General features: G+C 37.5%; 1 protein-coding gene across 5 annotated transcripts in view; it reads right to left on the bottom strand.

Annotated features, from left to right (window-relative positions):
- spock1 (SPARC (osteonectin), cwcv and kazal like domains proteoglycan 1) overlaps window positions 1–13,051 on the bottom strand; it is a 399,300-nt gene that overhangs the window by 7,940 nt on the left and 378,309 nt on the right. For all 5 annotated transcript variants that reach the window (XM_017703782.2, XM_037542778.1, XM_037542779.1 and 2 more), the window contains 4 exons: window positions 5,487–5,603; window positions 5,108–5,329; window positions 4,879–4,941; window positions 975–1,112 (listed from right to left, as the gene is read on the bottom strand). In XM_017703782.2, coding sequence (XP_017559271.1) covers window positions 975–1,112; window positions 4,879–4,941; window positions 5,108–5,329; window positions 5,487–5,603 — 540 coding nt within the window. The remainder of the gene's footprint in view (window positions 1–974; window positions 1,113–4,878; window positions 4,942–5,107; window positions 5,330–5,486; window positions 5,604–13,051) is intronic.

The following is a 13,051-nucleotide window of genomic DNA, read 5'->3' as shown; positions in this document are numbered from 1 at the left end:
GCTGTATTACACTGAGTACAAATGCTCTGCCATGCTCCAGACAGATTATGGCTCACAAAGTGGGTGTGGCTATGTGTTCAGAGACCTGTCACTCCAAATCATTTGAACAATAGAGAGTGCAGGTGAACACCCTCTTCTAAAACATACCCCCTGTTATAAAGGGTCAAAAGACAGAAGCAAAAATATATCAGCAAATAGGAAAAGATTTAAGAAATAAAAAAGAAATGGAGTAAAATATTTCTACCAGAAAGAGAGAAAATGAGCAGTAATGTGGAAAATTAAGTTTTAATTTAACTCACATGATATGTATTTGCAAGGCATTATATGTATTTGACATTTTGATACATAATATTTTATTTGTGGTTTTTATTATTTTCTTTAAAACCTTTGGCAGAAATGAACTCCATACCACATAACATAAAACATACACACACACACACACACACACACACACACACACACACACACACACACACATTCATAAAGTCAGGGGTGGTGAAACGGGTCGATGCTGGAGGAACAGCTGTTAGGCAGATATGAGATGGGGTGAGGGAGATGAATGGATAGTCAGTAGAGCAGGAAGAAAGAATGGCATTATTTATCTATTATAGTCTTTTACTGTGATGGGACATGGCGAAACAGCACTGTTTTGACTTATGGGCTTTCAGATATCTCATAAAACAAGAACACTAGATTTTTTACGTGTCCCCCACCCCTTCTCTCTCTCTCTCTCTCTCTCTCTCTCTCTCTCTCTCTCTCTCACACACACACACTCTGTTACACACACACACAGTTCATGTGCTTCTCTATGACATCCTATATTCCATAATGTCACTGGGTGTCTCAAAGGGCACTGCCTATAGCAATCTGCACATGATGTTATGGCCTATGTGTACGGCTTTGTGTCCTTTAATGGAGCAATTGCAGTGTAATCACTCAAGTGTGTTACTGGGGGGTATGAGGAGGTAACCTACCACAGATGGGGTTGCCTTGTTTTCTGGACCCTGCAATCTCATTGCCATATTTGTCAACGCACCAGCACTGCCCCGTGCTGCCATGACACTGTGTAGCCTTAAAGTAGCCATCTTCTGTACAGCGGGGGATATATGCTCCTAAAGAGAGAAGGTGGAGGAGAGATTTCTCAAACTACAATATTGATCAGCACAGGTAAAACCCACTACTTTTTGTACATGCTTTTTGTAAATCTACCTTGATTATATCTACATAAATTAACCCTTTAAATCGACCAGGGCCCACTAGTGGGCATACAATTTTTTACACACTCCTATAGCCTAAGAATACCTTAGCCAGTTTGCATTAAAGTCTCCATGGTTATTGAATAATAAGGTTTAGTATATAATAAGCCTGGGACTTTTGTGGGGTTAACCTAGCGTTAAATGCAGCATTATAAGGATATGATGTATAGGATGTTCCGCATGCCCCCTAGCCCCCAACGCAGTGGTTTTCAGATGCCTCACTCATGATTTAGTTCTGGCGCCAGGTCTGGTTAAAAGGTTACCCATTTTATTTTTCCTCTCTTTCTTTACTTCCTTTAAAATTTAATTATAAGAAACCTACAGTTAATACTGACCTTCTGCTGTGCTACTTCAATATAATTGTATAATTATAAAATAGTTCACATTCAATTACATAACAGTGTGTTACAGTTACGTAAGGAATTACAGTGACATTTTGTACTGCCGTGTTTGTATTTGCACCTTTCCCTTTTGTTTTAATGTCAAGCAATGAGAAAAAAAATTTAATAATTTTTTTTTCTTTTCACAAAAACATGGCTTTGACCACTTCGCTTCTTCATCAAATTGAAATAATAACAGAATACCTTATCTTCTACACAGAAACTCAAATATGAATTTATGAATTTAAATTTTAGAATTCACACTTTGCCTGTTTATATGCTATAAGTGAAAAACAACTGATATCAAACATCAGGGATGCTATTCATGGTGATAACTATGACATGTACAAGTTCTGAAAACATTATATAAACATCATAACATCGTTATAATTTACATACAATACATCACTCACTCATTAGCTGAAAAACTCTTTACATTGTCCACCAGCATGTGAAACGCAGACTGATCTTTATATTGTCATATTAGCATTAGCTCATGATCACCCCATAGCCCCCTATTAATGCTTCCACTTAGTCATAAAATCTGAACTCCCCTTTTTCCACTATTGAATCCAGGAGTACAAACTGTTGGACCCAACTAGCCCTCAGAAAAAAAGGAAAAAGGCACCACCGCATCTTTTCAAACTGCCTCTCACGCAACGTCATTGGACAGCTGAGCACCAGCCAGCAGATCTGTCATGTCAGCTAACAGACGCCTGCGCTGACCAGCATTGTGTTGAGTGATGGGGAAGATGGGGGGCATCCTACCTATCCAGAGAGAATGAGGCCAATTGTGCTCTCTTGGACTCTTGGCTATGGATGGCTGTAGCATCAGCTGGGATTGAACTAGCGATCTACTGATGGTTGCATCACTTGGGAGCATCAAATCTATATTTTTTATTTCAAGATGCCAAGATGCCTAAGTCAAGGAGAAGAATAATTTCACACATGACTTTCACACAACAACTTTAACTGCTTCATGTTCTTCTGTTTCTTTGGACACCACAGGACTCCACTGTGTTTGACTCTCCAGCAGTCACAGACTTGCTGACAGGATTTGAGATAAAGCAATAATGTGAGTCTATCATACCAATAGCATGGCACATTAACTGATGTTAGGTAAGGTTTGCTGACATCAGCTCTGTAAATCTAGCAGCGAGTAGGCTGTTAACAATGTTGTCAAGAATATATATAGAATATATGGTCATAATGTTATGCTTGACCGGTGTATATATACATACATCAGTTACACTAACTATGTTACATAATAAAACTTATGTGACAGGATTGCATACATAGTCATTTTATTTTCATCACTAAATGTTTTTAAATATGGTGTAATAAATAAAAAAAATAAGAAAAATTGAATTATAAAATTTTGACAGTGACACTATAATGCACTTAATTATAATAATTATGCACTACAGTACTATAATAATAGATCACAGTTGAATAGTTGGAACACATAAGTGACGAGCTTTGCTGGCATTTAAATGCATAAAAAGAGCTATGAATAAACCACAGTGTCTACACTGTGAGACAAGAGATGAACCCCATCAAAACATTTCAGTGCCTTCTATATTAAAGACAAACCTGCAGCATTAACTCTCTGATGTCCCTCATAGCATATATGCATTGAAGTGCCTCTTTTTACATCTTCAACAATTTCTTGGTCAAAGCTCATTGAAACAAGTGGAGAAATTCTGCTCAAAGTGCAGAATCTCTTAATGGATGCCACAATTGTGCTCACAAAAAGAACAGGAGATATTTCTTCATGACTTGATTTTGATGAAAACATTGTTTTCTGTATGGTCTGGTTATACAGAATGTATTTCATCAGAATGAATTTAATCCTTTTAGAAGTCCCTCCAGAGAGTGGTGAGGATCAGATCCTACATCAGAACCACACTTCTGTCCATACAAGAACTATACCTGTGACGCTGCCTCAGCAGACCCTCCAATAAAAAAAATAAATAAAATAATAATAATAATAATAATATACATTTATATAGTGCCTTTCACAAACCCAGGGTCACTTCATATAACACATCCAAGACAATCAGAGACTCCTCCCACCCTGCCCATGGACTGTTCAGCCTTCTGCCCTCTGGCAAACACTACCACAGCATGTGGTAATGGCCTGACAGACTCAGCAGAGCTTCTTCCCACAGGCCAGTAGACTACTCAACTCCCTTTAACAACACATGCAACATGCTGGCCTATTAGGGCTGCTGAACTCTTGAACATGAACAAACACAGACTGTCTAAGCACATACAGTCAGAACACATAGCTTCCTCCACAGAACATCAGACCACTCAGCTTCCTCTGGCCCTCTTATCACTATTGTATATATATATATATATATATATATATATATATATATATATATATATATATATATATATATATACACACACACACACACACACACACACACACACACACACACACACACACACACAAATATATATATGTACATCTTTTAACATGTGTTTTGTGTCTAGATCTTATCTGGATATGTGCTGGCTGGATTTCAATTATACTTGTTTTTAAAATGCATCTCCAGTTATGAGATCTGCTCTTAGGTTTGCTGTGTAAAAACAGTTACCTAATGTGAATCGAATATATAGCAAAAAGACAATAATAATTTTGAACTTCCAAGAGTTCACCTCCTCCAAAAGCTGTGCTCCATCATTACAGACACTAAAAAAGGAATAGGTACAGGAGAAGCCTGCTCTTTTTTAGCATCCGCCTGAGTGGGACAGCTACAGCACATCACTGGCCTTAGGGAGCAGATACTGATTGGATTTCACCTTCTGAAATGTGACTCCCACACACCCGCGCACACAGCCACTCTAGCACACGCGCAGGTTGTTGTTTTTCAGGCTGTGTTGTGGTGTGAGTTATGAAACAATTATGATTGTGCTGGATTATTGATGCCCATTGGGCTGCACAGGCCTGGGGGCGGGCGTTCAGGGTGAGAGTGTCAGTGAGAGCTAGCGTTATTGATCACAGAGGAAAATATCAAGCGCCGATGCACATAAATCACACTGAGAGCCATTAGAATTCAAATCAATTATAACTACACTTCTGCAAGGCTTCTGCAGCATGTCTCACACACAAACACACACACACGCATATACACAATCTGTTGCTTCTAATGGATGCTGGAAATTAAAACCTGTTCATTATATTGGATGAAATAAATCTCAGGCTTAATGACTGACAAGTGTAAACCCACCTATGAGAGCCTTCCGTCGGCTTTGAGCATGAATCCTGTTCATTTCATTCTGACACGGCAGACCTGGAGAAACACAGACACATACACACACATACACACACACATTAACAAATCCATTCACATATATTTCAGACCTGTAGTCGACCCACTGCCACTTTAAAAAAAAAATCAACCTGACTATTTTCTCTATTTTTGTCTTTCTCTCTCTCTTTCTCTTTTTTCCTCTCACCCTCTGGTTTCTGAAAACAGTAACACCACTCGTTGTTGGAGAGTTTTCCATCTTTAAAGGAATCGCAGGAGTTGAAGAGCGGTCGCATGCACAGCTCATATTTGTCCAGGTAGATGGCGCTGAGCTCTGATTGGTCAAGCAAGAGGTCATAATTCATGTCCAGCTTGTTGAACATCCAACCAAGAGAGTCTTTACAGATGGGCAGGATGCTGGTGTCAAAACCTGCAGCAGAGAAAAAGAGAGATTATATAAAGACTCGGCCAATTATAGCACAGATTGAGAGGTCCATCCTTCAAAACACTAACAATACAAGTATGTAAGTACACATGCACACACACACACACACACACACAAACACACACACACACACAGTACTTACGTCCTTGAGCGTTGTCATTGGCAGAAGTCTTCAGATCTCTGTTGGCGTCCAAGTGTAGCACACCAAACCAGTCCTTCAGTCTGGAGGCCAAACTCCTCAGATCAGTATCGCTGCAGGCTACACACACACACACACACACACTCACACATTAGGTGCACCATAAAAAAAATCACACTCAATGTGCTGTTAACATGATTTTATCTGTTTTTTTTTTTTAAGAATATGACACAAAACTGAAAATACAGAAAAGCAACATTCGTTCTTTAAAACAGCAACAATGAAATGCACAATACTGTGTAAAAGTCAGAGACTACCTTGTGTTCACTTTCTAGTCAGTTAGGTTCAAGTTGTTCATTTTTCAGGACATATTTCTGACAAGATTAGATATAACATAATCCACATGCAAAATCAAGCAAAAGAGACAGAACCACACTGATTCTTACATTTTTATTTATTTGTTTATTTATTGATTCATTTTTTACCCAGGTCTGTTACATCCATTCATGAGTACCAAAGCTGACCACTGAACCTTTGGATAAGTAATGACTCAAGACAGAGAACACTAAGTGCAGATGGACAGATCTTTTTCAATCTGAAAATAGTCTGGACATAAAAGCAGCTCAAGTCCTCAACCTGAGAAGAACCTGGACGTTAATGGTGGAAGAAAAGGAGAAGCCAGTAAACAACCTTAGTGAACTACCTGCCAGCAATCAAAAGCTGTGAAGTACTGCTGGAGGACAATAAAGCCAAAGATCATTAAATGAGGCTCCACCAACATGTCTTCCATTACATTTCATCTGTCTACCTTTCACTTTCATCTGCCGCCACACCTCAGGCTCAAGTTCTGGGATTTTTATTGGCTATTTGGAACAAGTACGTTGGAATTCTCTCTTGTGCTATTTCCAGTTGGAGATAAAATAATAAAGGAAGAAAGATGAGATGGCCTGAACTACAGATAGCTACAGACAACATAATTCAACCCAGATGCAACAAAGAAAAGATGTGCAACAGTGTATGTGTCAGTTGAAAACACTGAACAAGGCAGCTACACCAAAATGTAGAACTTAGAGAACAAAGAAAAGAACAGCATGAACATTTAGCCATATTTGGTGAGCCTCATTCAAAAGGAATCAAATCTGGAACCAAACTGGCATTCAATGCATGGGGCATCAATATCAATAAACAACTGATGTGGAATTGAAGCATTGCTCTGGTGGGATGCTGAAGACTGAGCTATTCAAAGAAGGGGGGAACAAGGACAAAAGCCACCACACTTTTGAGAAAACAATCTTGGTCTTAACTTCTGAAGCATTAATGGAGAATGTCCTGTGAGGAGAACTGCCACTCAATAATGTCTCCTGGGTTTGTCAGAGATGGCTGCAGAGATTCAAAGTGAAATGTCCAAAATGAACGTGTTCCTACAGAAAAAATACTGTACAAAAAAGCATCAAATATTTCAACATGTCATATTTTTAATGTTTCTTAATTCTAGTTGTAGGATGTTCACGATACCAGTGAGCGTAAACTGAACAGTCCACCAACCAATCATCACTTAGCAGTAATAATGCTGGCATCCCAGTGCGTTTTTGTTTTGTTTTGTTTTGTTTTTTGAAGTAGAAAAATGAATTGAAAATTACTGATGTAATTTTTATGCAACACATTCTTGTAATTCCAAAGTCAACAGAAATTCCTGCATTAAGGCTAGAAAATATGTTTGTTTACAATTTTTAGCTCTTGAACTCCATTCATACCCATCCATTGAGGACTCGCTCATGGGTGTCTTCTGGGGTTTTGCCATAATGTTTTTGGGATAATGGTAGGAATAGGCCTCTGCCATTATTATTCTGTTATTAATCTAGACTTCAAAGGACACTCCAGCCAGAATAGTAAACCCCTGTAATGATGTATCTTGAAGGTGCTGACTACTAAAATTGCTACAACTGCTTTATAGCCTATTACTACAATTTTCAGGATGACAAAAAAGGCTGTAATTTTCAACACAGTAGAGCCTCAACAGCAAATCTAACACATTTTAAATGCTCTGGGAATGTAGTAACATGAAAGAGTAATACATCTTTTTGAGAATGTTTTCTTGTAGTGTGTTCACCTTTTAGGTGCAGTGCTTAAAAGAAAGATGCTAAATTAATAATCACTACTACTTGAAGAATTAATTTTCTTTCCTCTGTCTTTTTCCTGAGAGTGTTGGAAAAACGTATCAGTAGTTGCTGTGAACAGGTCTTTAGGGTGGATTTTTGGGGGACGCAGAGCAAGTGCTGCAGGGCTGAGTGTGCATTTACACACTCATTGTGCTTTTGTGTGTGTGAAATGTGTTTTTTTTCCCTTGCTGGCAGATGCAGAAAGAACTCAGACAGCTAATGTTACTGTTAGTAACCTAGAAAACACATTTCAAACAGCCTGCTTCAAAAATCTACCCCAAAGCAGTTGTAGTTCCTCCTATCTTCAAAACATATCATCAGAAGGGGTTTCCTAGTCTGGCTGGAGTGGCCCTTTAATATTTATTAACTACCATGAAATGAATATGTAATTTACATAGTTATTAGAATGATAACATTGTCTAGCAATGGACTAAAACAATGAAAAGTGATTTGTGCATAGCTAGCATGGAACTTAGAGTACTTGAGCACCTGTAATAACAAGACTGTATCACAATCTTTTTAATTTAAATATAAAAAAGCTTATTCATATAAAATCAGGAGGTACTGGCCTTTTGCTATTTCATGGCATGGAAACAATTACAAGTGCAAAGATAAATGGTGGTAACACCGCTGAAATATGATGAAAGACGCATAGTAACAGTGTTAAATCTGAAACATAAACCAAAATATGATACTACTAGAACTGTAATTTTGTGTCCAACAGCAGGAGCAGCAGAAGCTGTGCATTTAACAGCAGGAAAATAGAGGTAATTTTTTTTTGAAACATTTTTGAAAAAATTTTTTTTCTTTGAAACAGTGGGACATTTGAGAAAATACTGTAATATAGCTTGTGGTGGGGGGTTAATCACTGTGTGTTTTTTTGGTCTGTGCCACTTCTAAACACATGTGAAAGAAGCTATTGCTGGTGATCAGAAACACGTGGCTATGTTCACATTACCGTGTTTAACTGGCACTTGTAATTAATTTTTGCTTTAATGTGACATCTCTTTTTTTCAAAAACGAGTTCTTTTGACATAGCTTCCAAATATTGTCCTAAAATGCATGCATATTAGAATTAGAATAGAATAGAACCCTCCAAAAATCTTAGGCCCCTAAGCACATTGTTTTAAAACCAATTATCTTGGCAATAAGATATTTTATCATATATCATTAGAACACAGGCAAATACAAATATAGTAAAAATAAATAGGACCGGCTTCTTTCCAAAAAAAGTAATTGATACTGGTGTCTTCTGGATGTCCCCAGGCATCACATGAATTTGTTAAATTCCATCACCAGCACTGGCTGAGCTAAAATATGGATGGTTACTATAAATAATACTGGTCTTTCATGTGGAGAGGTTTGGAAATGGTTAAATAAACACTGTGACCTAAAATGACTATTTTGTAACTGTGGTATTCTGGACAAATATACACTTCCTGTCCAGACAAACAGCTTTTTAATTCAAAATTTTTAAAATGTCTGCACAGTACTGTATATTTCATGTTTTCATTACACATGCACAATATACCATTAGCGTCATCTGGCGCTGGCAGCATTAGTGCCAGTAATGCAGAAGCTTTTGTGCCCTCTAGCCTTAATTATGAACACCTGACATTTGTGTAGAGCATTGATCTTTATAATGAATGCTTGTGCTTCCAGTTTGTTGATCTATTGTTGTTGTTCCTGATGCACCTGAATCATTCACATTATTTTACTGACCAGGAGGTGGGTCATGTCAGGGCAGATGTGTCTTTACAGTAATGCAGGTCGGAGATATGGGTCACTTACAAACATGGGTGTTTACTTCTAGCAAGCTCAAAGACATGATGAAGTGAAATGTACCAAGGAGAGCTGACCCTTTTTATATCATGCATGCTATAAATTACCAATAAGACTGTATTCAAACATTTGTGCAGAAGTGCAGGTGGAATTGAGACTCCTGTCTCCAAAACTCCTTATTCTCATTATGCCTTGATGCTGATTTTCACTTTGGTACATTTGGCTGCAATACTGAAGAACCTGATGTTCCAAGGTTCGGGTGTTTTTAGCATAGTTTTTATTTCTTTACCATATTTCATTTCTTTGTGAAATTCTATTGAGTTATAGTTACTCTCCATATGTAAATATATATTTCCACAAATTTTACAAAATATGCGTCATATTATAATGAGTAAATATTAAAACTTGTCACTCACACATATATTTAACCTACAAATGTGTATATATTACAATATATTAACATTTTTGTGTATATATTGGCATATATTTAAATACACAAAAATGGTACAAAATATTAATTAAATATACTAAGCACATGCACTATACTTCCAAAAGTATTTGCATCTGCCACATATGAACTTGAGTGTCATCCCATTCTTAATACATAGAATTTAATATGATGTAGGCCCACCCTTTGCAGCTATAACAGCTTCAACTCTTCTGGGTAGGCTTTCCACAAGATTTAGTAGTGTGTGTATGGGAATTTTTGACCGTTCTTCAAGAAGTGCATTTGTGAGGTCAGACACAGACGTTGGACAAGAAGGCCTGGCTCACAGTCTCAACTCTAATTCATCCTGAAGGTGTTCTATCAGGTTGAGGTCAGGACTCTGTACAGGCCAGTCAAGTTCTTCCACAAAACTCATTCATCCATGTCTTTGTGGACCTTGCTTTGTGCACTGGTGCACAGTCATGTTGGAACAGGAAGGGGGCATCTCCAAACTGTTCCGACAAAGTTGGAGCATGAAATTGTCCAAAATCTCATGGTCTGCTGAAGCATTAAGAGTTTCTTTCACTGGAACTAAGGGTCCGTGCTTTTGTTTTGTTTCTTCCTGGTCCTGCCCCACTGTTTCTAGACCCTGCCCCTGATTGTAACCACCTGTTTTCCACCTGTGTCTTGTTAACCATCGTTATCCCTGTTGTATTTAAGCCCTGTTTTTTCCCCTGTGTGTTTGCTGGTCTTTGTTTGATATGCTTTGTTTGGTTTTTGTATGTTTACATTGTTTGGTGTTTGTTTATTCCGGCCTCAGTTGTGTTTTTCCCGCTTTCCTGTTAAGTTATGTCTGTCCCTCGATACCCCCTGTGTTGATCCTGGACTGTCTAGACCCTGATTTTGGATTTTCCCTCAATAAATCCTGCTTCTCTTCGCATATGCATCCACATCATCATCGCTACCACACGTTACAAAGATCTTCTTTTTGTTATAACAATTATGCATTAATAAATGCATTAATAAATGTGCATTAATAAACAAGCACAAAACTTATTCAGTAGCACTTTACAGATCAGTCATTTGTAGGAAATGATATTGTAATATTATGGTAACAAGTTGTACTAGCCTAAAATTACATGCTTATTTCCAAGCTGTTATGGAATATAAAGTTTGTAGTTGTGTATGTAATAAGTTGATTACAAAGTGCTACAATGAAAGTGTTCTAACCTACATATCACATGCTATTTGTTGTTAATAGATAATATATAATATGTGAACTTTTGCCAAATCTGTGCTTTACAACAGAGTATCAGTGTATCTGTCAACAGGTACAATATATATATATATAATGTATAAAGTGTAGTATAATAACATACTACAGTATTCGATTAGTTAAGTATATTATTATGAAGTATATTATTAATCTAAACAATTAATTGTTATTGTTGTGTGTTAATAATTAACTAAAAATACCAATTAAAAATACTAAATATCATTGTAAATATCAGTTTTAAATCCAATCTAATACTTTACTTTTGGTATTTTCTTTAATAGGTTTACTATAATAGCTCTGTGGTGTTCAGAGATTCAAGAACACTAGAGAGAGAGGGAGAGGGAGAGAAGTAGAGGGGGAGAGGGAGAGGGAGAGTGAGAGGGAGAGGAAGAGGTTCACAGAGACTAGAAATGAGAAGAGGAAAAGAGCAAAATTTATATCAGGCTTCTTCCAGACACTGCAGGCGTGTCTTAACCTTGTAGTGCGTGTCACACAACCTACCTGTCTTTGAGTGTGTGATACAGAAAGAGAAAGAGAGAGATGTGGGAGATGGAGAGAGGATTTGATGTGTATTTCTCTTTCAGTAGCTGTTCAAATCTCACACCTGCTGCCTCATACATAAATACCTGCAGGCCAAGTGTGCGTTCATGTTGTGAAACCTGTATGAGGAATTTTCTTTTTCATCCTTCTGTCTCTCTGTCTCTCTCTCTCTCTCTCTCTCTATTCTGCCCTCTCTTTATCCCTCTCACTCTGTATTCTATCCCATCATCTATTCTTTATTGAGCCCTTCTAGGATTTCAAAATGTGCTCTCTGCATAGGACAAAAGTTCTGATTTCCCCTAGAAAAAAAATAATCTATTATATTTTTTGCTGAATGTACCTGGGTTGCTTTTTGAGTTTACTGCATACTTGTGTTATCAGGGGTGGCACCACACCACCTCCAAGTGGTGGGGTAACTAAAAAAAACTGATTCATTAAAACTACAGTCTCAGATAGCAAACCTTTCTAGCTAACATCTCTGAAGAACATCAGGCTGTTTTCAAACTCATTTCTGAAGTCCTCACCAGAGTATTGGTTGTTGTGATATTGTATTTATTGTTTTTGTTTGGCTGGTTTACACTAACAGATAAAGCAAACCAAATTGCACATGCAGGTGTTTGTTTATTGTTATTTAAGTTTAATAGGTCCATATGAAACAAGATAAGTGTGTAAGGAATGCAGTAGTAGGAAATATTCAAACTGACATTTAGTAAATTTGCATAGTTTAACGGAAACTGTGACCAAGTGCAACAGTGTGTGTATTGCAGTAAAAACATTTAAGGGGACTAGTAAACTGAACCTCCTCTCACAAAGCATAAACTCATGAAGGATTGAAGAGTTTTTTTAATGCAAGAGGACTGAACTCAATTAAATATGGTAGGTCATCACCCCAGTACCTGGTCAAATGCCCACTTGAATAGTCACCTCTGGTGGCTATGACTTATGTGCTTATTAAACTATCTATCTTGCTATCTGCATGCATTTAAATATGACAGAAAACTACAATCATCCAAATATTTCTTTTCATATTAATGCCTTACAGCAATGACCATCCATACAAATATGTAATAATAAAAATATAACAAGGTCACATGCAAAGTACAGCTATCAACATCATCAAGTTGAGTCTCTACTGGGTTGCAGTCATGTGTTCTACCTCATTTCTTATTTGCTTCTATAAAGCCATGGTCCTATAGCCAATCAGTCTCTAGGACTATCTGAGTACTACAGCCAGGTGAGTTAGAATAAAGCTGGAACTGAACTCTGCAGAGCCATGTTACTCTTCCTTTGGCTGTGTTCAGTGGAGTGCAGAACACATTTCATGGCACATTCAGGGATTTAACAGGCAAGGTCCTTTGTATACTCCTATTTGCATACATAGAAA

Source organism: Pygocentrus nattereri, chromosome 11 (genome assembly GCF_015220715.1).
Source record: "Pygocentrus nattereri isolate fPygNat1 chromosome 11, fPygNat1.pri, whole genome shotgun sequence".
In the NCBI taxonomy this organism is placed as follows: domain Eukaryota; kingdom Metazoa; phylum Chordata; class Actinopteri; order Characiformes; family Serrasalmidae; genus Pygocentrus; species Pygocentrus nattereri.
This window is presented reverse-complemented; position numbering and strand designations above follow the sequence as displayed.